The 27,949-nt window shown below is 58.3% G+C and overlaps 1 protein-coding gene across 1 annotated transcript in view; it reads right to left on the bottom strand.

Annotated features, from left to right (window-relative positions):
* Nucleotides 1-6,000: 6,000 nt before the first annotated feature.
* Nucleotides 6,001-27,949, bottom strand: part of DPP6 (dipeptidyl peptidase like 6) — a 795,167-nt gene continuing 773,218 nt past the window's right edge. Inside the window, exons 19-26 of the mRNA XM_052638993.1 lie at nt 26,378-26,447; nt 23,887-24,081; nt 16,223-16,277; nt 11,298-11,409; nt 10,304-10,362; nt 9,597-9,669; nt 9,435-9,508; nt 6,001-7,812 (exon numbers count right to left, since the gene is read on the bottom strand). Coding sequence (XP_052494953.1) covers nt 7,666-7,812; nt 9,435-9,508; nt 9,597-9,669; nt 10,304-10,362; nt 11,298-11,409; nt 16,223-16,277; nt 23,887-24,081; nt 26,378-26,447 — 785 coding nt within the window. The 3' untranslated portion in view covers nt 6,001-7,665. The remainder of the gene's footprint in view (nt 7,813-9,434; nt 9,509-9,596; nt 9,670-10,303; nt 10,363-11,297; nt 11,410-16,222; nt 16,278-23,886; nt 24,082-26,377; nt 26,448-27,949) is intronic.

Raw genomic sequence — 27,949 nt, 5'->3', positions numbered from 1 at the left:
GGGGACCGGACGCTGGTCGGGGACCAGCCCGGCTCCTCTGGGCCAGCCCATCCTTGCTGGGTGGGTTTATACCCTGCTGCTCGCTGACCGTCGGCAAGGGCCTCTGTCCACTCCATCCTGGGAGGTGGGATGGGGTGTCCCCATGGGCAGCGAGGCTGCCCGACCCTCTCCTGGGTGTCTGCCTAGGAAATCTCCCCCTGCGCCTGGTGGGGTATTCTGGTAGAAACCACGACGCCAGGGGCAAAGATGGCTCCCTCAGGCCCAACTGCCCCGGGACCCAGGTTCCCAGGCCATGCCCGACTTCCAGTGAGGCTGAACAGAACCTGGAGCAGACAGAGGTTTCCGGCCAGGGCCAGGAAGGAGGGTGGGCGGGCGGCCCGCGCTCAGGAAGCCCGAAGCCCTGGTGGGAAGGCGTCTATAGGCAAGATTGGGGAGGGCGGGAGGGCTACACCTTCTGAGGATCAGTAAGCTGCTTTGGGGATTTTCTAGAATTAAAAGAAAGGCCTTCAGTTGCCTGTGGGAAGCCCTGGTAGGCCCAGAAGCACGTGCCTGGGGTGTGGCTGCAGGCCCCACAGCCTTTCCCTGAGGCACGAGCCACCGGCAGAGCCGTGGATGGCTCCCGGCTCCACCGAGGTGCACACTGGGAGAATCCAGACGGGAGCCCGGAGGAAGTGGGGAGCCCTGCAGGGTCCGGGGGGCTGTGGCTGCCCCTTCCCAGAAGCGCATAGATCCCTCCAGGGGCAGCCTGGCTGCTGGAGCGGCCTCTCTCTGCAGGGGTCGGGGTGGGAGGACAGGCCGGCTCACGGACCCCCAGGCCTGCCGCCCCCTCGGGCCCTGGTCACCCCTTCCTCCCCAACACCCAAGCTGTCCCTTGGCAGGAAACCCCGCGTTAGGGGCTCAGTTGTGTCACTGCCCCCACCCCCCACCCCATCCTAACTCACCCGCAGGGGCTTTGAATGGATGGGACCTTCTCCAGGGGGCTGTGCTCCACCATCGCAGTTGATCAAGTGTAGATACGGCCGGCAGGGTGGCTCCTGACCAGGGGGGAGGTGGCCTCATGGAACAGAGAAACGTGGACGCGGGCAGGCTAGGTGAGGCTGTCCGAGGGTCAGAGGTCTTCCACCTCAATGGAGGGACCCCCAGAAGCCGGGAGGAGGCCCACGCCCCAACACCTCTGTTAGGGGAAGCACGCTGACTGAAACCGCCCTCCCTGGCCAGGCACCACGGTAACCACTTGCATGAGTTGTTTTACGACAGGAGGCCCTGGTAAGGAACATGGAACTAATAAGCCACCTCCCACCAGAAGAGTGTGGGAAAGGTCAAAAGGAGACACCACGTGTCCAACCACCTCCCAGAATCCTCCTCTCTGGCTTCCATCTTGGCTGAACAGAGCATGCCCCACCAGGAAGGACCCCGAGTCAGGATGATTGGCTAAGGACAACCCGGAAACTAATCCTGTCACCATGAAACCCGAGATGGCAAGCCACGTGGCAGAGCTGTTCTCCTGGTTTCCCTTCCCCTCCTGCTCTCCACCCGGCTGCCCTTTCCCAATAAAATCTCTTGCTTTGTCAGCACATGTGTCTCCTCGGACGATTCATTTCTGAGTGTTAGACAAGAGCCCAGTTTCGGGCCCTGGAAGGGGTCCCCCTTCCTGCAACACCTTCATCGGAGACTTTTGACCTCTAGCGTCCCGAGAGCGTACATTTCTGCCACTTAAGCTGCCCGGTTTGGGGCACTTTGTTAGGGCAGTCCCCGGGCAGCTAGGACCCCTGCCAGGCTCATCTTGACGAATGACGGACCCGAGCGCAGGAAGACCAGTCGAGTTCCTGGCCCCGCCGCCAGGGCACAGGGGAGGTGGCCCAGAAAGGCCGCCCACGGAGCCCGCCTGCTCCCTTCCGCCCCCTGCGCCTGCCTGCCCCCCCTCCAGCTGGGCTGTGGATGAAGCAGGGCCGCTCTACTGGGAGGGTAAATGGGGGAGGGAGGCAGAGAGAGGCTGTTACTTCTCCAGGCAGAGGAGCTCAGCCCTGAAACTCCTGTGTAACTGACACATCATGCCAGCTTTGAAGCCGCTGCCTGGTCCCCAAGCCTGGTTCTTGAATCATCGAAGACGGACCTGCTTTGTGCTGAAGTGCCCAGGGCCGTGTGTTGTGATGTTGATGAGGCCTGATGAGTTTTGCAGGACCACGAGCCACGGTGGCCCAGGGGCTGTGACCCACCCAGCCTTTGACTGGCAAGAGGCTCCCCAGGAGCTCAATACAGCTCCTGTCCCCGCAAACAGCAGCAGGTTCCCCCTGCAGGTTGGGAGTCCCAGGGCATGAGGCCAAGTGGGGATCCTGCCTCCTGGAGCAACGCCCCAACAGCTCTTCCCGTGGGACGTGAGAAGCCCACGGAGAGCAGGACCGGGCCGGGGCGGGGGGTTTGCCGGGGCTGGGGTTTGCCGGACCCCAGGCGTGTTCCTCCGTCTCTGCCTCTCCCAGCGTGAAGCGCCCGCCTCGCGCCCTGAGGGTCTGCTTGAGCTCCCGGGGCCAGAAAGGAGGAAGGAGAGGGGCCTCTTGAGGGTGTCGTGGGTGCTGGCTGCCCCGTGGCAGCTCCGCATACCTGCCAGCGGCCAGAGACCTGTCCAGGGGAGTCCAGCCCGTGGTGCTGGCTCCCGGGAGCGGTTCCTGTGGTCACAGCTGGTCCTCCAGCATGCTGGATGTTTGGGGCCAAAGCCTACGCCCTGGGGACACCTGCTCAGGTCCCGTGGGGCCGTGTCCTTCAGTGCGGTGCTTCTCAAACACGTGTGTGTTTCCGTGTGTCCACACTGGGGCTGGAGGTCTACGTTACGGAGAGCCACAATGGAGGCCGACGTGTGACCTGCTCAGGGTGCTCTGCTTCCAAACATTACTTCCAAACCCTCAGGGGCTTCAGACCCTGGCCTGGGACACAGATACAGCTTCTACTGCTTCCTAGGCTGATCCACTGAGATCCCAGGAAAGAGGGCTGAACAGAAGGGGACAGGAGGCATCCACGGATCGGTCGTTTGCTTGGAACCAAGACCATGACACCCATTTCCAGAAAACCTGGCTCTGGAGTGGGGGCTGGGCTTGCCCCCCCACACACACCCAGAGAATTGTGTTAGACCCTGGAGGGGGGCCTGGGCGTCACTCCTCAAGAAAGAAATGATGAATGCGCTGCCTTGGGGCCGCAGCTGCCTTGCTGTGTGACTTTGGGCAACTCCCTTGCCTTCTCTGGTCTTCTGACCCCCTGTCTATGTAGTGAGTGACGGGATTCAGACGGTGGTTGGCTTCTTTGAGACTGGGGAGGGAGCCCAGGCGTCTCAGGGCCAGCGCCCGGTGGCCCGCCTGTCCTGATGCTCTGAGAAGCTCCCCCCGGGAGGCCGTGTCCCTGAGGCTGGCTCCTCCTCCAGCCCCCAGGGTCCCTGCTTCTGCTCAGCAGCTCCCCTGAAACCTTTCTCTCAGGGATGCCAGGTGAAGATGAAAACCTCGGATTTGAACGGAACGTGTGTCTCCCTCCCGCCCCAAGTTCACCTGTTGAAGCTCTAACGCTAACAGGACGGTTCTTGGAGACGGACCTTTGGGAGGTGGCTGGTACAGATGAGATCCCACGATGGGACTGGTGGTGGTGGTTAAGTTGCTAAGTCGTGTCCGACTCTTGCGACCCCATGGACTGTGGCCCGCTAGGCTCCTCTGTCCATGGGGATTCTTCAGGCAAGAAAACTGGAGTGGATTGCCACTACCTCCTCCAGTATGGTGGGGTTAGGGGCTTTATAAGACGAAGAAAGGCCTGAGCTCTCCCTGTCTCTCTTGGGTGCAGACGCAGCCAGAGGATTCATCTGTGAACCAGCAAGAGGGTTCTCCCTGGGAACCTGACTTGCAGCACCCTGATTGTCAGCTTCCAGCCTCCAGAGCTCTGAGAACTCGGCTCCTGTTGTCCAAGTCACTAGCGGACTGCTACCCATCCACAGCAGAGCCAGCAGAGGCGGCTTCCTCAGGGGTCCCGGAGCTGAGAGCAGCTGCCCTTGTGTGTGCTTGGTGGATGCCGGAGGCAGGCGTGGAGCAGGACAGCTCTGTCATGGGAGGGGGCTTAGGAGTGCCATGGCAGGGGCTGGGGCAAGGCTGCATGTGAGGCTCCCACATGACTGCCGAGGGGAACGTGTTAGGCTCTCCCAAGCTGGTCCTACGTTGGAAGTGGGGGCAGAATTCAGCCTGTACACACGGCCTGGACATCCTCAGCGTCTACATCGGGAGCTAACAGGCTTCCTGCTCTTTCCTCCTGTGACTGGCCCAAGAGCGCACAGCCACAAGCTGCCGGAGGAGGGCCAAGGGCCTCCCCGAGAGGCCCCTCCAGCCTCTCCTGGGACCCTGAGGTTTCTAATGGGTTTCGGGGAGGTCGACCAATCCTTCGTGAGATCATTTTACTGGGACTGCCAGGTCAGGCAAGAGAGGAAGGGGCTTGCTTCCAGGCCAGGGGTACACATGGCCTCCTGCCCACCTCCACGGCACCTCTGTGAACGGGGCAGGCTGGCCCCAGGAGATGCTGTGGAGAAGAAATGTCCCGGGGTCAGGGCTGTGCTCCCTGCGCAGGGCTCTGGAGCGCCACAGCTTTGTGGTCTCATTCCAACATTTAAAAGCTAATTTAAACTTTTCCAGTGGTCATGTATGGATGTGAGAGTTGGACTGTGAAGAAAGCTGAGTGCCGAAGAATTGATGCTTTTGAACTGTGGTGTTGGAGAAGACTCTTGAGAGTCCCCTGGACTGCAAGGAGATCCAACCAGTCCATTCTGCAGGAGGTCAACCCTGGGATTTCTTTGGAGGGAATGATGCTAAAGCTGAAACTCCAGTACTTTGGCCACCTCATGTGAAGAGTTGACTCATTGGAAAAGACTCTGATGCTGGGAGGGATTGGGGGCAGGAGGAGAAGGGGACGACAGAGGATGAGATGGCTGGATGGCATCACCGACTCTATGGATGTGAGTCTGAGTGAACTCTGGGAGATGGTGATGGACAGGGAGGCCTGGCGTGCTGCGATTCATGGGGTTGCAAAGAGTCGGACACGACTGAGCGATGGAACTGGACTGAACTGAAATCTGAAATAAGTAGCTACACTCAGATGCGTCACACAAGCCACGTCAAACACACAGGGTAGGCGCTGGGTCCAGGCCTCCCCCGAGGCCTTCTCCTCCTTCCCTGGGGGAAGTCAAGGGCATTCGAGTGGAACCGGGTGGTCCCACCCAGGGGTCAAGGTCAGGGTCTGCTCTCAGGGCCCGTCTTATCGCTACACCCAGTGTTTCCAAACGTGGGGAACATGCGCTCTCGTGCAAAACCGTCAAGCCCCACCTGACAGGGAGTTGGTGTCCTTCCTGGGAGGGGGTGGAGGCCGGGGCTGCAAGCGTGACCGTGGGCGCCAGGGTGAGCATGCCTGGCTGGGGTGCGCCCAGCTGTGTCTTGCCCCTTGGTCGGGAGGGGTGCCAGCATCCAGCGGGGGAGACCAGACGGATGGCCGGTTTCTCTGGGGCAGCGGGGGCTTGATGGTTTGGACGGTTCAGTTTATCGAGCTCTCGGCTTCCAGGCTGGGCTACATCAGACTTACTGACTTAAAAAACAACAACAAAGCGAATGAATTTCTAGCAGATGCAGGTTTGCTAACACCTTCTAGCGAGCAATGCAGGGGCCTCAATGGAGAGCCAGTGTTACTGCTAGTGCTGGGGAGGGCCTCTACGTCTTCCCCTTGAAACTTCAGACACGAAACTCAAATTCACGTCCCTGGTTGATCTGGGACTTTGATGGACTTAACCGGTCCCGCCCTTTCTACCATCAGGGCTACTGCTACCGTCGATGCAGGTTTTAGGAGCTGCACACAGACCCCTGAGGACACATCAGACCTGGTCAGGGCCCAGTGAGGTCTGCGAAGACTTCGGCACACTTTAGGAGGTGAAGTGGGGTGGAGGATAAGCAAGAAAAGAGCTCTCGAGTGGTAAAATAATGTTTTATTCCATGGATGAGCAAACACTACCATGCCACACCTCACTCCCTCCTGCCAGACCTCGTGGCCAGAGCCGGCCTCCCCTTTCAGACTGAGCTGGCTGTGCAGTCGGTCAAGCCCCCTGACAAGACAGAAAGCACAGCCAGGTAGCATCGGAGCGGTCCTGCGGGCAGCACCTTCATTCTTTTCCCAAACGCTGATGCATCACCTGAAACAAGAAATCCCATGACGGAGATCTTCCAGTCGAACCAAGTGCAACTGACATTCAGAGCTCGCGGAGATGAAACACAAACCCCCGAACACCAAAGAGCGACATGGACCTGTCTTCTCTGCAGACGAGGATGTCAGGGACCCCTGCTCCCCAGTGGGGGCGGGACCCGGAGACCCGGGACTGATGTTCAGGCTGTCAACAAGCTCCAGAGGCGATGACGGTCTTCAGTGCATTTCCAACAAGCACTTGTAGAGACAACAGCTTGGGCAGGCTGCGAGCATGCAGGCAAAACACGACAAGGACTTGGCGGAGGGCAGGGGGCAGTGGCGATGGCTGACCGCAGTCCTGTCTCTATATACAATGGAGTGAGATACACGCGGATGCTGGCTTGCCTCTGAGCAGAGGATGCCTCACGAGGCCAGGCTGGAATGTTGCCAAGGCTGCTTGCGTGCAGGGGGTGGGGGTTGGGGGCGATGCTGGCGCGGGCCCCTTCGTTCCTCCAGGGTTCTTGTCACCCGAGCACACGTGACCAGCCTGGAGGTGGAGCTAATGCTTGGTCTTTTCATGTTTTTTAACCAAATGTCATCTGAAAAGACAACCTATCTGGGAGGAAAGGGATGGGCTTCAGGACGCGTGGAAATGGACGGCGCGAAGCTGAGCCAGACCCTAACGCACTTGGTGGGAGGCGAGTTTTTATTTATGACCCTTTAGTGAACAGTGCCGGGTGTCGTTTGCAGTATTTTTGAAATGTCCCCACAAAGTCTAGAGACGACCTTGAGGAGAAAGCCGTTACTTCTGATCTGTTTTTTTAATCCAAACAAGTGCAAAGCCTACATACTGACTGAATGAAACCAAGCAAAACAAAAGCAAAAAAAAAAAAAAAAAGCGCACAGCAAAACAAGCTCGTGATCAGAGACAGCGTCAGGTGAAAACCATAGAAAAACGCAAACTAATTCCAGGAGGTTAACCATCAGCATCAGCTACAGTGACACTTTGTACAGCCCCTTAAAATGTGGAATCTCCTAATTGAAAAGGAGTGGGCCAGTCTAGGGACAGGTACTGTGAAAGGAATTGTGCTCTGCTTGGTCCATGGCGCGGTGACGTCACGCGGGGGTGGCGCTCCCTGGTGGGCGCGGGACTCGGGGGAGGCCGGGTCCCACGCTGCCGCTCGCCAGCTCCAGTTCCAGGGCCGTGCCGTCCAGGCTCCGCTTTGTTCCTTGGGGAGGGTCGTGGGGAGGCCCCGGTCACGCTGCAGGGGGAGGAGGCGGTGGTTCCAGGCTCCGAAGAAGCCCCTCGGGAGCGGCGACGCACCTCCACCCGGCAAGGAGCTTGTTTCTGGAGCGGAAATGCCTTCGGACCCGAGACACACATGCGATGAAGGAGGCGCCCCCGCCTCTGCGAGACAGGCCGCGGGGTGCCCGGAGCAGCGTGCCCTGTCCCAGGGGGTGCCGGGCGGTGCGTCGTGGGGCTCAGTCCTCCTCCTCCTCCTCTCTTGCTGTGACTGCGGGGAGCTTGTCCTGGATCCTGAAGCATTCCACGAAGAACCCCAGGATGGAGCGGTACAGGTGCTGCTGCAGGGCGGCGCTGCTGAAGTAGTGGCTCTCGTCCGGGTAGATCTGCAACGGGGGCAGAGGACTCAGCCACGTGGCCACCGCCCCCTGTGGGCCAGGCGCCGGGGAGACGCGGAGACCCCCCACCCCACCGCCCGCGTGGCCAGACTCTTAGCTCCAACGGCAGAGGGCGTCCTCAAGAGCATCAGGGAAGGAATCGGACAACACTCTTGTCTAGTAGGCTCTGTGCCTCTGGCTCTGCTTGTTCGGATCCGCAACATGGATCCAGGCTTGGGGACCACAGAGGCCGCGGCTGGGCCTGCAGGGGTCAGGACTCCCAGAGAACTGGGGGGAACAGCGTCTCTGAGACCCCAGTGAGTGCAGGAAGCTCCCGGCTTGCCAGGCACAGGGGCTTTCCTGGACCTCAGCGTCCAGAGGTGTCCAAATGGAGACGATTATCATCATCAAATCTAACTCATTAAGCGTGGTGAGGATTGAAAGACAAAATTTCCCTGAAAGGCTCAGAACAAGGCCTGGGACACAAAACGCTGTATTCAGTCGTGTCCAACGTTTGTGACCCTGTGGACTGTAGCCCACCAGGCTCCTCTGTCCATGGGATTCCCCAGACAAGAGTACTGGAGTGGGTTGCCATTCCCTTCTCCAGAGGACCTTCCCGACCCGGGGATGGACCCCAGGTGTCTGGCATGGCAGGCGCCCTAGGACACCGCGGGGCTGAAAAGATGGCAGCTGATCATCCCGTCCCCAAGTGTGATGGCCCCAGGCACCCTGGGCTCCACCCAGCTTCCACACGAAGGGCCTGGTCCCAGCAGAGACTCAGAGCCAGGTCTCACTGGCCCCAAAGCCTGCGGTCTTGCCAGGATACCAGGCTGCCTCTTGCACGTGCACCCCATCCTTCTCTTGCGTCTTGGGTGTCTTTGTGACACCCACCTTGGTCTCAGTATTTAGGAAGGTGGTCCTTGAGCTAGTGCCTGTGCCTTAAGCCTCAAACAGCTCTGAGAGGTGCAGAGCAGGAGGCACCTCTCCCCCTCGCCGGGTCCTGGGCCTTGTCACCGTTACTGGCTTGAGCATCTCAGCTGCTCTGCGTCTGCAGCCGTATCCAGGGGGCCTGGGCTGGGCCCCACCTGTATCTGCGGCGTGGTCCACTCTGGCACTCAGAGCTCTGCTGCTGGACCTATTGGGGCTGCGACGTGTCATACAATGCACTTGGCCTTGTAGTGTGACCTGAGCTCTCTCAACGGAGCTCAGATGACATGTGAACTAGGCAGGACTCTGTCCTGCGGGGAACCGCTCCCTGGGGGTGCGGGGTGGGGTAAGGGGCGTTCCAAAGGGGCCTGAACGCAGCCCCAGAGCAGAACCCAGCTGCCGTTTATTGCTGTTCTTCAGTCGCTCAGTCGCGTCCGGCTCTGCAACCCCATGGACTGCAGCACGCCGGGTTTCCCTGCCTTTCACTATCTTCAGAGCTTGCTCAAACTAATACCCCCTGAGTCAGCGATGCTATCCAACCGTCTCGTCCCCCGTTACCCCCTTAAGCCCTGCTCATCCCACCTGATGTGTCCCCGACCACCTCCCAGGACCGGGCCCAGCAGCGTGTCCCTGCAGAGTGGGAAGACTGGGCGTGTGGCTCGCCTCTGTCGGGGGGCAGGGGGTGTCTTGGGCCAGCCCTGTACCTGTAAGCTGTAATTAGCCTTTCCCTTAATGAGCTGTGTGATGAGCTCTGCCGTGTGCTGGAAATGGATTTTTTCTGTTGAAAGAAAGAGGACAAGGTCTGTCAGAGCCCGTGGCAGCACGGAGGGCGACGTTCCCTGCAGCCCCCAGGGTCAGGCGCTCACCGTCCGCAGTTGCGTGGATGACCAGGAACTGCTGCCCTTCCAGCGCGGACACCCGGTGTGCCACCTTGGCCATCTGCAGGTGGGGAGGGGGGTCAGCACGGGGCCTGGCCGGGCGGTGCAGCGGGCGCTCTCTCCCTGCCCTGGTGGTCTCACCCGATCAAGAAGAGGACGGGGCAGGAGATGAGGGGTGGGGGGGAAGGGAGGGCAGGAAGACAGGGTCCCCTCCCCCTGCAGGAAGCCTGGGGCCGCCATCCCGCCGGGAGTGACACGCTGGCCAGAACGATGTCCGTGCGTGGCTTTCAGCCCTGAAGCCTCAGCGGCCTCCGGGGCCCCAGGTGAGGAGAGGCCTGGGTGACCTCCGCTCTCAGCCACTGTGCGGGGACTGGGGGGTGGGTCAGAGGTGCGTCCTGCCTGCTCCCTCCCATCCAGGGCTCACTCTCTCCCGGAGCAGAAGCAGCCTTGGGGGCAGAGCCCATGCATACGTCAGCCTATGGACCCCAGGACAGACTTCCCCACCCAAGCCTTCCCCGCTTCCTCCTCTGCCCTCCGGCTCCAGACGGACAGCCAGATGCACCTGGGAGAAGGCTCGGTCACCCACGTCCTCAGGGGTGGGGCCAGGGGCTTTCTCAGAGGGAGCTGTGCTGGGATGCAGGCTGGCAGAAGGCTAAGAGGGGGCTGTCCCAAGCGGTGGCTGCGACCAGACATACCTCGTACGCTCGGTTGTCAAGTCCGTGGAGGCCCAGGTACCTCTCGGAAAATGCAGACGCTGGACGGAAGCAGAGGGGAGCGTTAGCCCTTGGCCTCGGCCCCTCGGACTGTGAAATAGCGGGAGTAAAGCCCCTAGAGAGCCTCGCTGAATTTGAAAACACAGACTATGTCGCATGTGTTCCACGGGGCGATCATTCTAGGTTATTAAAATCTGGAATTAGGCGAGTTCCTGTATGGTTTTCAGCTGAAATGTGCACGAATCACTTCCCAAAGATGAAAGCGTCAGCCGTGAGCCTCCGGGCCCCCAGCCCCTGCTGCTGTGTCCCTGCGTGCAGCTGGGGCTGATGGCCGAGCCTCCCTGCGGCCCTGACCCGAGTGCAGGCTCACACGGCCCGCGGAGAAGGCCTGTCCCACACTTAAACCAGCGGTGATGTCACAGAACCATTCGCGTTTGGGGAAAAGAGGCTGGCTGACCAAAGGGCAGGGACGCCGGGAGCCTCGGGCCTGGATCAGTGACCGGAGAGCCAGGTCCAGGCGGGCGGGGGCCGGCCCCCACACCTGGGGTCGCACGGTGGAGGGGCCTCAGGTGCAGGGAGCAAGGAGGGGCAGACCCCCGGGACCCTCGGCCGCGAGCACCCCCAGGCTGAGAGAGACACGCTCGGGCTCTGCCAGCTGACCCTGGGGCACAAGCAGAAGGCTGGCGCTGGCCGTGGCGTGCAGGGAGCCCCTTCCCTCCGCTCCCACCATGCCCACGCGGCAGGAGGAACGCTGGTCGAGTTTCAGCTCCTGGTCTCACGTTCGGGAGGATGATTCAGGGACGCGGGTGGGTCAACCCCTTTCAGAATAAGCAGCTTGGAAAACCCCCCGCCCTGCACTCCCAACTCAGGCTGTCCACCAGGCGTCACCGCTGCCCACACCTCCCCGAGGGGTATCAGACGAGGCCCTGGGGTGTGGCGCGGGGAGGGTGTGTGCCCGCTCCGTCAGGACCCTCACCGTAGAGCTTGAAATCCGTGATGGGGGAGAGCGCGGAGCCGCAGCTGAAGACTGGAGCCTGGCCGTCGCCCTTGGCCGGGAGGAGGTAGGTGCTCAGGTACCCGCCGTAGTCCTGGGGGCGGGGACAGACAGGGGGCGGGGCTCAGCAGCGCTGCCACGGGGCCCTTTCTTACACCCGTGGCGGATTCACGTCATGTCGATGTTTGGCAAAGCCAATACAATATTGTAATTAGCCTCCAATTAAAATAAATAAATTTATATTTTAAAAAGTCGACATTAAACATCTCCAGGGGACGTAAAAAGAGGGAAAGCAAACACCTCTCCAGCTAAACGCACCGTGAGGCGAGCTCCCTTCCGAGGCCTCGTGTTCATGCGCCGTGAAGGCGGAATCTGATGGTCACGTGGAGTGTGACCGTCCGCTGGAGAACCCTTGTGCGCGTGCACGACTGTCGCGTCCTTTCAGTCCGGCGCCTCCAGCATACCATTGCTTGCTGCCTTCCCTGTCTACAGACAGTCAACCATCTTCTCTGATTTTTTTTTTTTTTTTTTTGGCTGTACTAGGTCTTAGCTGTGACCTGCGGGATCTAGTGCCCTGGCAGTGGGCCAAACCCCGGCCCCCTGCACTGGGAGTGTGAAGTCTTAGCCACTGGACCGCCAGGGAAATCCCCATTTTCTGTGCTTCTGAGGACGGGCCCATGAGGAGTCAATGTCAAAGGGCTCGGGCACGGGCCACCACGATGCTCTGCTCAGGGGCCTACACGGGACAGATGTCCACACGTGTCTGGCACGTGGCCAGTCCTTTGGATCTGGTGTGGCCCTCACTCTGGGGTTGAGATGGAAGACCACAGCGTGAGCCTCCTTGGGAGAGTGAGCATGACACCGGGCCTGCTGTGGGTGCAGGTTGGCCCAGATGTCTTCCTGCTTCTCGGCAGGCCCAGAGGGAAGCGGGCACACAGGGCATGCTTTGATGAGCAAAGGTGGGCAGGTGTTAAGGGTGTGGGTGTGTGTGCAGGGGTGTGTGCTGGTGCGGGAGGGTGGCGAGACATCTGTGCCAAGCTCACTGCAGAATTAACGGGTTTTGATCGTAAGTTTCTCCTTCAATAAAACAGGACTATCTTTCTCTTAACGACATAAGAGTCTTTTTGGTTTCTTGCAAATAATGTTCATGGTCAAAGAAATCGCCAAGTCTTACAGGTCATTTTGCAGCTTTTTTTTTTTAAATGTTGACTGATCACACCAGAGGCTGGTGAGCACACGCAGTACTGGAACTCTGCTGGGAACCCACTTGCTGCTGTTGGGGATGCCGAGTGTTACAGACTCTGTGGAAGAGAGCTCGGTGGATCCCTCCAAAACTGAGCATTCCCTTATCATATGATCGTACACTCCTTGGTATTTAAGAAGCTGAAAACTTAGATGTCCACAAAAACCTGCACAGGGATGATGTTTTATTCGTCACTGCCACAGCGACTTGGAAGCCACCAAGATGCCCTACAGTAGGTGAGTGGATAAAGCATGGTGCATTCAGGCAGTGACTGTTTGGTACTAGAAAGAAATGAGCTGTGGGAGGGAAAAGAGACGTGGAGGAACCTTGAATGCATATCGCCAAGTGAGAGAAGGCACTCTGACAAGGGCCCACACTGTAAGATTCCAGCGCTATGACGTGCTGGAGAAAGAGAGCCACCGTCCAGTCGGTCAGTCGTGTTTGACTATTTGCAGTCCTGTGGACTGCAGCACGCCAGGCTTCCCTGTCCTTCACCATCTCCCGGAGCTTGCTCAAACTCATGTCCATTGAGTTGGTGATGCCATCCAACCATCTCATCCTCTGTTACCTCCTTCTCCTCCTGCCCTAAATCTTTCCCAGCATCAGGGTCTTTTCCAATGAGTTAGCTCTTCCCCTCTGGTGGCCCAAGCATTGGTTTCAGCTTCAACATCAGTCCTTCCAATGAATACTCAGAACTGATTTTCTTTAGGATGGACTGGTTGGATCTCCTTGCTGTCCAAGGGACTCTCAAGAGTCTTCTCAAACACCTCAGTTCAAAAGCATCAGTGCTTCTGTGCTCAGCCTTCTTTATGGTCCAACTCTCACATCCGTATATGACGACTGGAAAAACCATAGCTTTGACTAGACGGACCTTTGCTGGCAAAGTGATGTCTCTGCTTTTTAATACACTGGAGAAGGAAATGGCAACCCACTCCAGTACTCTTGCCTGGGAAATCCCATGGCCAGGGGAGCCTGGTGGGCTGCAGTCCATGGGGCCTCAAAGCATCGGACACAACTGAGTGACTGAGCGCAGTACATGGTACAGCTTTATCACAGCTTCTCTTCCACAGAGCAGGCGTCGGGAAGGGGAGAGCCATGAGCAGGTGGAGCACAGGGACCTGAGGGCAGTGAGGCTGCCCTGGGCAGCCCTACAGTCATGGACACGTGGCGCCGTACGTGTGTCTGAACCGCAGACGGTGCAGCCCCAGGGGTGAGCCCTATGTGAACTACGGGTTCTGGGTGATTGCGGTCCGTCAGTGCACGTTCACCGAGTGTGAAAAGAAAGGTAGCAAGTGGCAGCGATGGTGATGGGGGAGGCTGTGCAGCTTGCGAGGAAACCGCTCAAGTTTGCTGTGGACCTGAAATTGCTTTAAACAAGTCTTTTGCGAAAAAAAAAGTGTGGAACACATCTTTCCCAGAGGACTCAGGGCCTTCTAGGATCTCAGCGAGCGTGTTCTGGGCCCCGGCACCACGCTGTGCTTGGGGGTGAGCTGCAGCCCACAGGCAGAGCTGCAGGACGCAGCTGGGCTGGACACCTGCAGCTCTGCCGGGCCTGCCCCGGCTCCGGGAGCTCCTGGGCTGCATGACTAGGGAACACGGAGCCTGGGCGGGGACCACACTCACTCAGGTGGGCCTGAGAAGGGAATCAGGGGACTTCCCTGGTGCGCCAGCAGATAGGAATTCGCCTTGCAAATGCAGGGGTCGCAGGTTTCATCCGTGACCTTTAGGGGGTAACTAAGAGCCCACATGCCTTGCAGCAACTAAAGCCCAAACTGCAAGTCGCGAGCCCTAGAGCTGTAACTAGAGTCCAAGGGGCACGACACAAGGTCCCACAGGCTGCAACTAAGACCTGAGGCAGCCCAATTAAAAATAATTATACAAAAAAGGGAGAAAGAGGGGAGCATGCCCACCAGCTTCAGGGATCAACGGTTTGTTCCTCTGAAGAGACGCAGTCACTGAGTCTATGAGCTTCTGTCTGAGGCACTATTCAGAGAGGCCAGGGACCCACTGGGCACAGCGGCCGAGGAAGGTGCAGGGGCCAGGGCTGGGTCCAGGTGCCCACCGTGGGGAGGGGCCAGGCGACGCAGGCCAGGCTCCCGGCAGCAGGGGCCACGCTGGGGGAGATTCCCAGGCTGGACAGAGGCTGAGCCCAGCCCAGAGCCTGGCCTTGAGCTGCGGCCAGTCTGCTGGGCAGGAACGTCTCCATGGGGGCAGTCAGTAGGGCTATCACGGCAAGGTCTGCTGTGGGTCATCCAGCCTCCTCGGAGCCTCACAGGCTGGGAGTGGGCTTTCGCTAGGACGGACTGAGCTGAGGACTCTGTCCAGACTCGGGTCCGGCCCCGGTGCGGGCCCTTTACCACCGCACCTCCTGGGGCATTCTGGGACCCTCCACGGGGCTGTGTTGCATGTCTGATGTGTGAGGCTCCCGGGCAGCGCTGGGCTCAGAGGTGATGACCCAAGAGTTTGCCCTTTGGTTACCTGTTCAAACCCCCACCTGCTGTGAGGCCACTCCAGGCCCCTCTGCGGGGCTGTTCTCTCAGCGGGAGGACGGTTCTGCCTGTCCCTCTGTGCTCCTGCCGTGAGCCCAAGAGCCCACGGTCCAGGCCTAACCACGGTGGGGAGGGCACCACAGTGGCAGGAGGTGGCCCTCCAGGGACCCAAGGCCCAGTCACGGGCCCCACACCTGGCTCCGGCCCGCAGACTTGGGGCGCCCGTGGACGCTTCTCCGGTTTCACAGCGCAGGGTGTGAGTCGCCCCACCCACTCCCTTCCTTGTAAGGGAACCTAGTCAATGAACATGAAAGAAGAAAAGTCATGTCCGACTCTTTGCGACCCCATGGACTGTAGCCCGCCAGGCTCCTCCATCCATGGAATCTGCCAGGCGAGGACGCTGGAGTGGGTTGCCATTTCCTTCTCCAGGGGACCTCCCCAACCCGGGGATGGAGCCCAGATCTCCCGCACTGCAGGCGGACGCTTTACCGTCTGAGCCGCCAGGGAGCCCTTCCAAAATGAACACGGCCCCTGCACACAAGGACGTCGCAGCGGGCGGCAGTGGCGACGGACCTGCCTGCTAGTGCAGGAGACGCAAGAGGCCTGGTTCGGTCCCTGGGTCGAGAAAATCCCCTGGAGGAGGGCATGGCAACCCACTCCAGCATTCTTGCCTGGAGAATCCCATGGACAGAGGGCCTGTGGGAGCTACAGTCCATGGGGTCACAAAGAAGTGGTCACGACTGAGCGGACACGCAGATTCAGTGCTGCACATGGCAGGCGGATTCTTTACCAGACGGGCCGTCGGGGAAGCCAGTGCTGCTCATCGAGACACAGACACAGAGACCCCGACTCCCCCTGTTCTGGGGCGCCACCCTGAGAACCCAGCAGGCTGGTCCTGAAAGCAGTCAGGAGCCTCACGGAGCATGCCCAAGGGATCTGCTTCTTCGTGCCTTCCCTTCCAGATGATGTGAGAAGCTCCTGAGGCTGGGGGGTCTAGATGAAGAGCCCCCAACCCCCCTACACCCCTGCGCCGGGCTGAACATCCAAACTCTTTTTAAACAAGAACTGCTCGCCCGTGGTGGGACCAGAGGCACATCCTACGCATCAGGGTTCGGCCGGGTGACGAAGCGGGCGGGGGCCTGAGCAGGGGGTGTGGACCCCAGCCGGCAGCTCACCTTCCCAAATACGGCCACGCGCGTCTTGTCGATGTATGGCTCCTTCAGCATCACCCTGCAAGGCCAGGCAGAGAGGGAGGGGTCAGTGCGGCCTGGAACCCAACCCGGGGGGCTGGAGCTGGGCTTTCCCGCCCTTTTCAAAGATGAAAGCCCTCTCTTAGAGGAAACACTGAGACTCTAACTGTTGGCTGCACTTACGCAGCGCATTGGACGCCCACGTGAAGCACTCGAGGCTCCCGTGCGTCGCCACGGGGCAGCCGGGCCTGCAGAGCTCGCGGGTTGAGAACTGGGGACTCACAGCAGCACAGGCCGTGCTGGAGACTCGTGGGCCCGGCTGGGTCCCGTCTCTGCCATGGTCACCCCTCGGTTGGACCACGCGAACCTCAGGCTCAGGGACGGAGCTCTGAGGTCCGCAAGGGTGACTAGGCTGTGTGTCAGGGCACTGGGCCCTCCACCTGGGCGCCCTCGCCCCCAGCTCCTGGGAGGGTCCCTGTCGTGGGCAGCATCTTTCTGCCTTGAGCCTCCCGGCAGGGCTCCATCTAGACATGCCCAGCTCGGCGCCTGGGGGTGCTGCCTGGGTCCTGCCTCGTCCTCTCACTGTGGTCCCCCGGGGCCCCTCATTTCCCCCACGAAGTGGCTGGAATCGTGCTGGTTTCTGGACCCTCCTTCAGCAGCAGGAGTGCTGCCAGGAATCTATCTGCTGCTTCTGTCCACTTGCCGCCACTGCGAAGCCTCCCTCCCCTGCTTCCCATCACCCCTTTGCGGGTATCGCCCAGCAGTTATTTTCTTGTGTCTGCTGGCTGGAGCCGCCCGGTCACTTCTGACCGCCCTTCTCAGTCTGGGGGACTCTAAAACTCCCGAGCCTGGGCCCCAAGAGTGCGTGGTCCTCCAGTCGGCTCTCCAAGGGTCCCAAGCCCTAGACCCGGCCAGCCCTTCAGGGTTAGAGCAGCGCTTCTACAGTGATGTCAGAAGCCCACGGACCCCCAGTTCCTGGGGCTGGGCGGGCCAGTCCAGAGTGGAACAGCAACTGCTCTGACTTCTTGCCATGATACAAATTCAGGCGACTTCTGTGCCCTTGGTACAGTCAGCCCTCTGCATTCAGGAGTTTCACATGCACAGATTCAACCAAATGCTTATTGAAACTATTAAGGAAGAAACCCAGAGAGTTCCAAAAAGCAAAACTTGAATTTGCCACACTCTGACAACTATCTATATAGCATTTACATTATATTGACAACTCCTCCCCCCTAAAAAAACCCAGAAAAATTCAGGAATCCAGAGGGAACAGAGATAACACAGTAAACAGAGGAAAAACCATCACTAACATATCTAGAAAGAGAAGAAATACTGAACCAATAAGACAAGAAGACTTTGCTCTTGGGTAAAGAGAGAAGGTTACAGATTTTGAAGTGTCATGTCTGCCAATAAACATTAAGAGAAAGGCCAGAAAATAGGAGATAAAGGGATGCTGAGAACAAACCCAGAAGCACCAAAACCAGTACAATAAAAGCTCCAGAGAGAAACAACAAGAAAGGAGAAGTCGGCAGCACTCTACGGTAAAACTTTCCGAGGACGAAGAACAATTAGTCTCCGGGCTGAAGAGTCCCACACCAAGCGCGGACGTCTCAGCATGCCAAGAGCGAAGAGGTCCTTCTCCCGGAAGGGAGCAATAGGCTGTCTATGAGGATTAGCAAAAATAGGAAGATCAGCAGACGTTTCTCACTAGCAACCCCAGAGGGTGGATGATTCCAGGGCCTTCTAGACAGCGATTACTATCTATGTAGATTTTACATCTAGATAAGCAATAACCTCAAATGTGGGAATAGAATAAAGACATTTTATAATGTTTTCTAGATTCACGAAGGACAAAGTAAATAAAAAGGGGGATATATATCTGCTGTTCTTTGGCATGAGACCCGGGGTGCGTGCAAAGCCCCCGCCCTAGGGACGGTGTGACAGGGCAACGGGGGTGACCTGCAGACACCTGGTCCAGGTGGAGCGGGAGAAAGGGATGTGGGAATCGACATTATTAGCAGGGGTGGTGAACTGATGCTTTCAAACTGTGGTGCTAGAGAAGACTCTTGAAACCAGTCAATCCTAAAGGAAATCAACCCTGAACATTCACTGGAAGGACAGATGCTGAAGCTCCAATACTTTGGCCACCTGACGTGAAGAGCCAACTCATTGGAAAAGACCCTGATGCTGGGGAAGATTGAAGGTGAGGGGAGAAGGGGACGACAGAGGATGAGATGGTTGGATGGCATCACTGACTCAATGGACATGAGTTCGAGTAAACTCCAGGAGATGGTGAAGGTACCCAAGTGAAAGACAAAGGTGCCGTCCAGGAAAAATTAAGTGATGTAGCAGAAAGCAGGGCATGAGACCCCATGGGGTCTGCAGCCAGCACCATGCACGCAGTGATCCTGCACCTCTGACGGCTGACCTCACCGCGCAGCTGATGTACCATGCCTGGGAGAATGATGGTCCTCACCTGTGACAACCAGAAGTCGAGGGATGAGCAGTCGTGACGTGATGACAGCCGTGTTCAGAAAGGCGGAAGCAAACGCTTGATGAAGGAGGTGAGGGGGTCGAGGGTGGCTGCCTCTGCAAAGCAGGGCTGGTGGGAGGGTCGGGTGAAGGGCAAGGGAACTGGTGTGGTTGATTTACGCATTTGTTATGGGTTGAATTCTGCAAAATATGTTGGATTTCTAACCCCCCAAACCTCAGTGTGGGACCACACCTGTCGATAGGCCCACTGCCGATGTGACGAGTGAGTCAGGATGAGGCCACACTAGAGTGGTGTCCTTCTAAGGGGAGAAGAGACACAGAGGCCTTGGGAGGACACAGCCCATGAAGACGCAGGATCGCAGGGATGGGTGTACAAGCCGAAGACTGCCAGCATCCACGGGAGCGGGAAGAGCAGGCAGGACCCTCCCCACCAGGCGCTGGAGGGAACACGGCCCTGCCCACACCCGATCCTGGCTTCCAGCCCTAGGAGATGCAACACTTAACACCTTGGCTTGTTTAAAACATGGTGCAGGTGCCGTAGGGCAGCCTGGCAGACTTCAGGTCACACACACACACACACACACACACACACACACACACACAGAGCCTAGGTCGACCTGCAAAGCACGGTGGCCACACCCACACAATGGAACCACTGAAGACCCCTCTCCAAGTTTCTGAATTCTCTCCTTGTGACCCCAGTCCCTGATACACTGACGGGGCTCGGGGACCATCTGGTGAAAGGGCCCACCCGCTTCCAGCGGGGTTCTGGATGTCCAGACCACAGGGGCTGGGACTGTGTCTGTGGATACCACGGTGTCCACCCCAAGGGGCCTTGGTGCTGGGGTCTTGGCTCCATTCCAGTTCATAAACTATCTCGGACTTTTGCTTGCAGCCCTGTGTGCACATCCACAGGCAGCCTCTGATCTCTGGCGACCGGCCCAGCAGCGACTTAACCTGGAGGGTCACTTCCTGAGCTGAAGCCACGCGTCACGGTCACGACCCTCACCTGTAAAGTGCTTGGGAGGCTTCTGGGGAAACAGTGTTTCCAACATCAAATATTTTTATGATCTTGTTGCTGCCTGTGCTCAGTTGCTCAGTTGTGCCCGACTCTGCGACCCCATGGACTGTAGCCTGCCAGCCTCCTCTGACTGTGGGATTCTCCAGGCAAGAAAACCGGAGTGGGCTGTCATTTCCTTCTCCAGGGGATCTCCCCACCCGGGGATTGAACCTGTGTCTCTTGCATCTCTGCACTGGCAGGCAGATACCTTACCACTGCACCACGACTATGTCCACTAATCACCAGGCAGTTCCATGTGCTGGCCCTCTCCAGGGCAGCGGTGAAGCCTCCAGACGGGGGAGCACGGTTTGGGCTCCGGGAGCACTCCTGGACGCTCTCAGCTGCAGCACAGGGCAGGGCGTCCTTCTCGAGGGAGCAGGTGCAGTGCTCAGCTCCACCCCAGGGTCTGCAGAGGCCCCGTGTGAGGAGGGAGAAACTTGGGCCTCCAGAGGCACGTCGGGGGATGGCGGGCTGACACCCCAGAGCGGCAGTGCTCATACCTTCCAGCCTTCCCCGTGTCCACGCCATCTCAGGCTGTCCCCACCAGTGGCCGGGGTGGGGCCCCCGCTGGCCCCTGTCCATCTGGCAGAGACGCTCAGGGTCCGGGTGCCCCTGGAAGCCGATTCCTCCCTCTGTCTGTCCTTCCCTGTGTCAGACCCCCACGGTTGGAGGGCTCTGCCTTGCTATGCTCCAGCCTGCGTTCTGCACAAACACGCCTCCTGCATGTCCGAGCGTGTCCAGGCACTGCTTCCCAGGGACTCACGCTGACGCAGGCATCATGGATCACAGAGCTGCCCCCAGCACTTTTGGAGCTGGGGAACCTCACAGCCAGAGACTTGACGAGACACGAGCGCGGGGCGGGCGGGAGAGATGTGTCATGAAGATTGCCCTTCCCTGCACGTGTGTGGCAGCAGCAGAACGTTGGGAGGGATGCAGGGCGTGTGGCCCAGCCCACTCTCCTGATGTGTCCATGTCCGTCCCCCTGTTCCTCACCATCTCCCAGAGTTTGCCCAAGTTCATGTCCATTGAATCGGTGATGCAATCTAACCATCTCATCCCCTGTCACCCATTTCCCCTTTTGCCCTCAATTTCCCCAGCATCAGGGTCTGTTCCAACGAGTTGGCTCTTTGCGTCACGTGGCCAAAATACTGGAGCTTCAGCTTCAGCACCAGTCCTTCCAATGAATATTCAGGACTGATTTCCTTTAGGATGGACTGGTTGGATCTCCTTGCAGTCCAAGGGACTCTTAAGAGTCTTCTCCAACACCACAGCTCAAAAGCATCAATTACTCCAGCGCTCAGCCTTCTTTATGGTCCAACTCTCCTATCTGTACATGACTACTGGAAAGACCATTTGACCTTTGTCGGCAAAATTATGTCTTTGCTTTCTAATATGCCGTCTGGGTTTGTCATAGCTTTCGGTTATTCCTCTCCTTAAATTTCCCTGTTTGAATGTTTCCTGCCAGGGCTCTCTCCCAGAAAACTTGCTACACTGCTACCAGGATCTCGGTTCTGAAGATGAAGGTGACTTTGCCACCTCCTGGCTGAAAACCCTCTGAGGGGACGCTGCTGCTTGGAGAGCAGGCGGCAGCTCGGAGGACGGGAGGGGAGGCGCCCAGTCCAGCCGCCCACCCCTCCCCGCGTCCCTGGCTTACGTGCCGCGTGGTATTTACAGCTGGGGGGCCCTGAACTGCCTGCACCCTTGCATCACCTCGACCTTCGCTCACAGTATTTTCCGTGTGGAACGTGCATCTCTCATTTCCTGCGGACACATCCTTATTTATTAATCCTTTGAGGTGAGGTCCTAGCCGGAAGCCATCTCCTTGCAGGAGCCCCTCTGGGCAAGGCTGTGCTCCCCCTTGATGCCCCAAGTGCCCGTTCACACGCCCGGCTCCTCCTCCATGGAAGGAGAGACCTGCTGGGCTCCCAGACCAGGGGTGGGGAGCCCCAGGGAGTGAGCATGGGGCGCTGGCCTCATGGTTCCTTAAACTGAGAAAACCGGGCTATGTCTTTCTAATGAGAATACAGACCCAGATGCTAAGAGAGCTGAGTAAACTTCCCACGGCTCCAGGCACGTGGGGAGCAGCCTCCCGAGGTCCGCGTGGCTGGGGTGGCTTGTGCTCCTGACCCCAGAAGCCTCAGTGGCTTAAGAGTTGGCCAATTTTTCTATTTTTCTATGATTTTCCTGGAACTGGTTCTGCCTTGTTTTTGAACAGATGGCCGATCAAACCCTTATTTTTGGAAACACTGTGGGTGTAAAACAGCCGTGTGCCCTCTGTCTCTGCTCGGAGCGGGGTGGCCAGGCTAGCCATGCCGGCGGGGTGCATGAAGGACGCCGTGCCCTCTGTCAGGGCCTCTGTGCTTTGGGGGCGGTGTCACACCAGGGAAGGTGAGGGCAGGGGGCAGCGGCAGGCGGGGAGGGACAAGAAAAGGGGGCTCAGGGGCGGGGGCTCTGCCGCCACCCGGTCGCACCCCTCCTCCCCACGATCCCCGCCGGGGCCTCGTGCTTCTCCCCAGGAGACGCTGCAGCACCGGTGCGGACCGGGCGCCACCCGCTCCTCCTCCTCGGCTGGCCGAGCTGTCACTCGCTCTTCCTTCCTCTGCCCAGCCCTCTGGGTCTCGGGAGAGGGGGCGGGGCTGCCCCACTGCTCTCGAGGGTGATTGGTTTTGGGCTCCTGGGGAGGCTCCTCCCTTCCCTTCTGAAGGTTTCTGTAAGTGGATCAAGGTGCTGAAGGCAGGTGCTCTGGCAGCCATCCTGCGAGCATGAGGAGCAGAGGCTCAGTGGTGCTCCATGCTTGGCTGAGATGAGAACTGGAGGGAGACAGGCCTGGGGCAGACGCTCACCACTGGGTCTCCAGTAGACAAACCTAATGCCTGACGCCCGTTTGGACTCCAGAGCCAATATGGTGCCGTGTCTGTAAAGCACGTTTGATGTTGCATGTGTGTTTGTGTGTGCTGTTGATTTTCAGGCAAAAGTATGGCAACGGGTGTGCCTTCCCAGACTCTCGGGTCCTCGGCCGTCTCTCCCGCCCTGATTTTCTGCCTGTAGCACGTGAAGGTCCGGCCGCGTGGCCTGTCTCTCCACCAGCTCACAACTCCCTTGAGGAGAGGGTGCCATTCACTCACTCACTCACGGTTTCATCCACTTAATACTTACTTACTGAGTACACGTCACATGTACATACACATCACACGTACGCACACGTCACATGGCATCAATCTTTCTAAAAACAAGAGAGAAAATGTTCTGAAAAGTCAGGAGAGTGAAACCTCGTAAACCTCCAGAGTGCAGTCGTGATGACTCATGGGCTGGGATGTCACGCTGTCTTACCGCCCTTCAGTCAGCAAACACTGATCCACCTGGGCGCTATATCACACTCTCCGAGGCCCAGGGTCCAGCACCACGCACCGGATCTCAAGGAGGATGACTGCCATGCCCATGCCCTTCCCGTCCCTGCAGCACCTGAGTCCGTGTCTCTCACGCCTCTCCCACGTGAAGTCTGCCGCGTATGCGGTAACCTGGGAAGACCCCACCTTGGCCGACGCGCCCGCAGGCCAGTGAGCGGCACAGGTCCCTGACAGCTCTCATTCTGGGGTGACAATAACATCCAGTCAACACCTTTGCTCCTCGGCCCCTTCTGTCCCCGGAGACTCTACCAGCCCTGCCTCCGCGAGCAGGACGTGGGAGAGCCATAAAAACGTGGAGCGGGGCTTCTGACCTGCCTGCTGCACCCCTTTCTCAGGAAGGAGGTGACCAGCTACGTGGGTCACCTTCTCTCTCCCTCTCCCTGCCCTCCCCCCATGACCAGTGGCCAAGGTCCGTGACCACAGCACCGGGAACCCACAAAGACCCACGTCACAGTCTCTGCACCTTGTTGCAATCAGCAAAGCTGAAGGCCACCAGCCATGCGACGACTAGGATCCTGGCCTTTGGGAGCGTATCGCTAGCAGAATTCACTGGGGAATCACCAGAGACTTCTGGGGGTGCCAGCAAAGCATAGGCAGGATGTGTGCACCTCCAGGAAACAAGGCCGCGACGCACCCCGGGTAGAGATGTGACCCCCCAACTGTTCCAATGGCGCCGTCGGGGTGCTCACCGCACGGCCTCCATCTGGTCCTTCTCCTCCAGGGAGCCCAGCCTCCGCCTCACCTCGTGCAGCAGCCTGGTGCCCTGGAAGCCGCTGCCACGGCCGTCGCACTTGACCACCACGGCCCCGTGGCTGCTCACCATCACCGTCTCCCAGGTCACCGCAAACTTCTCGGCCACACTCTGGCTCCCCGGGGTGCCGTCCCTGGAAGAGACAGGCCAGGCCTGAGCACGCAGCTACGGGGCGGGGGGTGCCGTGACTGGTCCTGCAGACTCGGAGTCTGGGGATGCTCTCCTGGGGCAGAGCCAGCCCCCAAGCCCAGCTCCACACATCCGCACCCCTCAGCATGAGGGCGCTGAAGGGCCCGTTCCTGGGGAGAGACCCTGGACAGTCCTCCCCTTCCCCTCCTGCCTGGCTCCCACTACGGCCCGCCTCTCCCATCCTTCCCGGGCGGGTTCCCAGGCTGCCCCCTCAGTGCCCATCATGTGAGTGACCACGCGGTGGTGCTCCTTCTGGCGGCCCCTGGTTTGAGGGAATTAGGGGGCTTCCCTGAGGGCTCAGACAGTAAAGAATCTGCCTACGATGCAGGAGGCCTGGGTTCCATTCCTGGGTCGGGAAGATCCCCTGCAGAAGGGAATGGCCACCTGCTCTAGGATTCCTGCCTGGAGGGCCCCAGGTGCGTGCATGTGCCCATATGCACATGCTCTGTGTACTGGTGTGTGCGTGTGAACATGTGGGTGTGCGTGTGAACATGTGGGTGTGTGTTGTTGTGTGTTATGTCCATTTGTGTGGTGTGTATGTGTATCTGTGTTTATGTGTATTTCTGTGTATATGTGTATGTGTGTGTAAATCCATATATATGTATATGTGAGTGTCTGTGTACATATGTATGTGTGTGTCCGTATACATGTGTATGTGTGTATGTATGTTTATATATGTATGTGTGTGTCTCCGTATATACGTGTATGTATATGTTGGTGTATATGTGTATGTCTGTGTATATTCGTATGTGTGTGTGTCTGTATACATGTGTATGTGTGTGTGTCCATATATGTGTGTGTGTGTATGTCTGTATATACGTGTATGCATGTATGTCTGTATATACGTGTCTCTCTGTGTATCTGTGTATATGTATGTATGTATGTATGTATGTGTATATGTATGTATGTCTGTGTATATGTGTATGCGTGTTTGTGTATGTGTGTGTGTCTGTATATACGTGTCTCTCTGTGTGTCTGTGTATGTGTATATGTATGTATGTCTGTATATATGTGTATATGTATGTCTGTGTATATGTGTATGCGTGTTTGTGTATATGTGTGTGTGTCTGTATATACGTGTCTCTGTGTGTGTCTGTGTCTGTGTATATGTATGTATGTCTGTATATATGTGTATATGTATGTATGTCTGTGTATATGTGTATGCGTGTTTGTGTATGTGTGTGTGTGTCTGTATATACGTGTCTCTGTGTGTGTCTGTGTCTGTGTATATGTGTCTCTGTGTGTGTCTGTGTCTGTGTATATGTATGTATGTCTGTATATATGTGTATATGTATGTATGTCTGTGTATATGTGTATGCGTGTTTGTGTATATGTGTGTGTGTCTGTATATATGTGTATGCGTGTACATCTGTATATATGTGTCTCTGTGTGTCTGTGTATATGTATGTATGTCTGTGCATATGTGTATGTATGTCTGTGTATACGTGTGTGTGTCCATATACATGTGTCTGTGTGTCTCTTGCTGGTGAAGTGCCCAGACAGTGAGGAGAGAGTGTTAGTGGCAAGCTGGGCAGGACCGTGTGTCCAGCCAGGCGTCTTTGGGTGCAGCCTTGTCACTGAGGGCCTGTCTGGGTGCCAGGGGCGATGCACAGAGCTGTCGGGCTCTGGGTGCCTTCCTGGGTGCTGACTCCCTGGGGGCCCTGGGGCAGCCCCAGTGCAGGCCTCTGCCCTCCCCTGGCCCTTCCTTGCGAGTCTCCCTCGCCCCACGGCCCCGTGCACACCGGGGCAGGAGCCCGGGGCAGGATGCAACCCCGTGGGAGGTGCTTGCAAGGCTCTGCAAGGGGCTCTCAAAATCCGAGCCAGAGGCTTGCCAGTTCGCAGGGGCAGATCTGAAATCGTCCTGTGGGGGACACTTGGTGTTCAAGGCTGCCTGGTGGTGCAGGAGGGGCTGTTGGCTCCTGTGAGCCCCCCGCCAGGCCCACCTCGTTTTCTGGGGGCCCCAGGCCCTGCCCAGTGAGGTCAGACTCCCAGTCAGCTTTCCCGCTGTCCCTGGGCTGCTGAGCGGCCACGGCTGCAGGACCCATGTGACGTGACTCAGCACCTGGGTTCAAAGCTGAGAATCCCCCGAGGCTGATCGGGCCCTGCTTTCCTTTAACATCCGGGGTCACCGGTAGTTAGAGATAAGGGGCTAAAATCGCTTTCTGATTTTAGTTTGCAGCGGGATTGGGCTCCCCTTCCCACCTTCTTGAGAGTTTGGTCCTTTTTTCTGGGATACTTACACCACCAGGAGCAAGGGGTAGTGGGCGGTGTCGGTGAAGGTCGCCGGCTTGAGGATCTGAACGGGCAGGTCTAGGCAGAAACAGAACACAGGGCTGCACGTTAGGGGCCAGGAAGTGTGGCCAGGAAGGGAGGGGTGGGATGGGCCCCGAGGGGCCTGGGAGACAGACAGGGTGACTCCCGCTCCCCCTGGACTTGGACAAAGCACTCAGTCAGTCTCCTTGAGGCTGAGTTTCTTCAACTGAGGGCTCCCCTGTGGCTCAGATGGTAAAAAACAAAAACAAAAACAAAAACCTGCCTGCAATACAGGAGATCTGGGTTTGATCCCTGGGTAGGGAAGATCCCCTGGAGAAGAGAATGGCCACCCACTCCAGTCTTCTTGCCTGGAGAATCCCACGGACAGAGGAGCCTGGTGGGCTGTAGTCCGTGGGGTCGCAGAGTCAGACACGACTGAGCGACCAACACTTTTCTCCACTTGAGGCTTAAAGGAAACCTTGTGCAGAAGAACATGTGGACAGACAGGAATGCCTGGACCTCCGTGGGCTAAGTACTTGCTAACAGCAGAGTTCCAGGCAGTGGGGAGTGAGCCCCTGGAGTAGCGTGCGCTCTGTCACGAGGGACTCCTGCAACGTACAGGTAAGTGGGGAGGGACGCTGAGGAGCGGTGGGGGCGCGGGGAGGCAGACACTCAGTGGGGAGTGGGTGGTGAGGCGGGGCAGAGCCCAGAGGGAGAGGCTGGAGCTGGGGGGCCCTCACTGTTCATGGGCTGGAGCTGGGCAGGCCCGGATGCCCGGGAGCCAGCGGGAGGGAGCCGGTGCGGCCACGGGTCCTGCGGCCAAGGCCCTCTGGACGTGGTCCCTGGCCACCAGAATGCGGTCAGGGAGGGAGAGGAGCGTGTCCCTCACTGCTGTCTCTGTCCTTTCCCCAAATGGAACTTCCTGCCTCAGTTAGAGATTGTTCCCTGATGTTAACTAGAGCCCAGATCTCAACTAAACTGGAATGGGCGTCTTTGCCCGCGCACAGTCACTATACCAATAGATACACCCTAGGCTGGGGGATTGCCTCAGCAGCAGGCTCTGACCCGACTCTCATTACTGATTCCGGCTAAATGTTAATGGCTTGCAAATTAGATCAATGGCCCAGGGACCCCGGGACTCTATCACTGAAATATCCATAAAACATGGTCTGGGCTGCTTTCTGCCACTGATAAGCCCACGGGCAGGCTTTGGCCACCAGCAGTGGAATACATTCGGAGAGCAGTCCTGGAGGTGGGCGACTTCCCCGAGGACAGCCTTAGCCTCCACCAGCATTCAATGACAGACAAAATAAAAACAGGCGGGCAGGGCGACAGCGCTCGGGTTTGCTAGGACTCCCAGGGGTGATGTGTGGATGCCGGCCCGCACACGCTGTACGCCCTCTCCTCTTGTCTTCATCCCTGGACACCTGCGAGTAAAAACCTCGCCCTGGGAGAAACCTCGGGCAGCCGGCGGAAGAGGCGGGGGTCGGCTCTTTGTTTCTCAAGCCTCTTCTCTGCGTTTTTGGAGGAGGGGGTGGCAAGCACCGCTCAGGGCTCCG

This window comes from Budorcas taxicolor, chromosome 4 (assembly GCF_023091745.1).
Source record: "Budorcas taxicolor isolate Tak-1 chromosome 4, Takin1.1, whole genome shotgun sequence".
NCBI lineage: Eukaryota > Metazoa > Chordata > Mammalia > Artiodactyla > Bovidae > Budorcas > Budorcas taxicolor.
The sequence above is the reverse complement of the archived record's forward strand: the minus strand, read 5'-3'. Positions and strand labels throughout refer to the sequence as shown.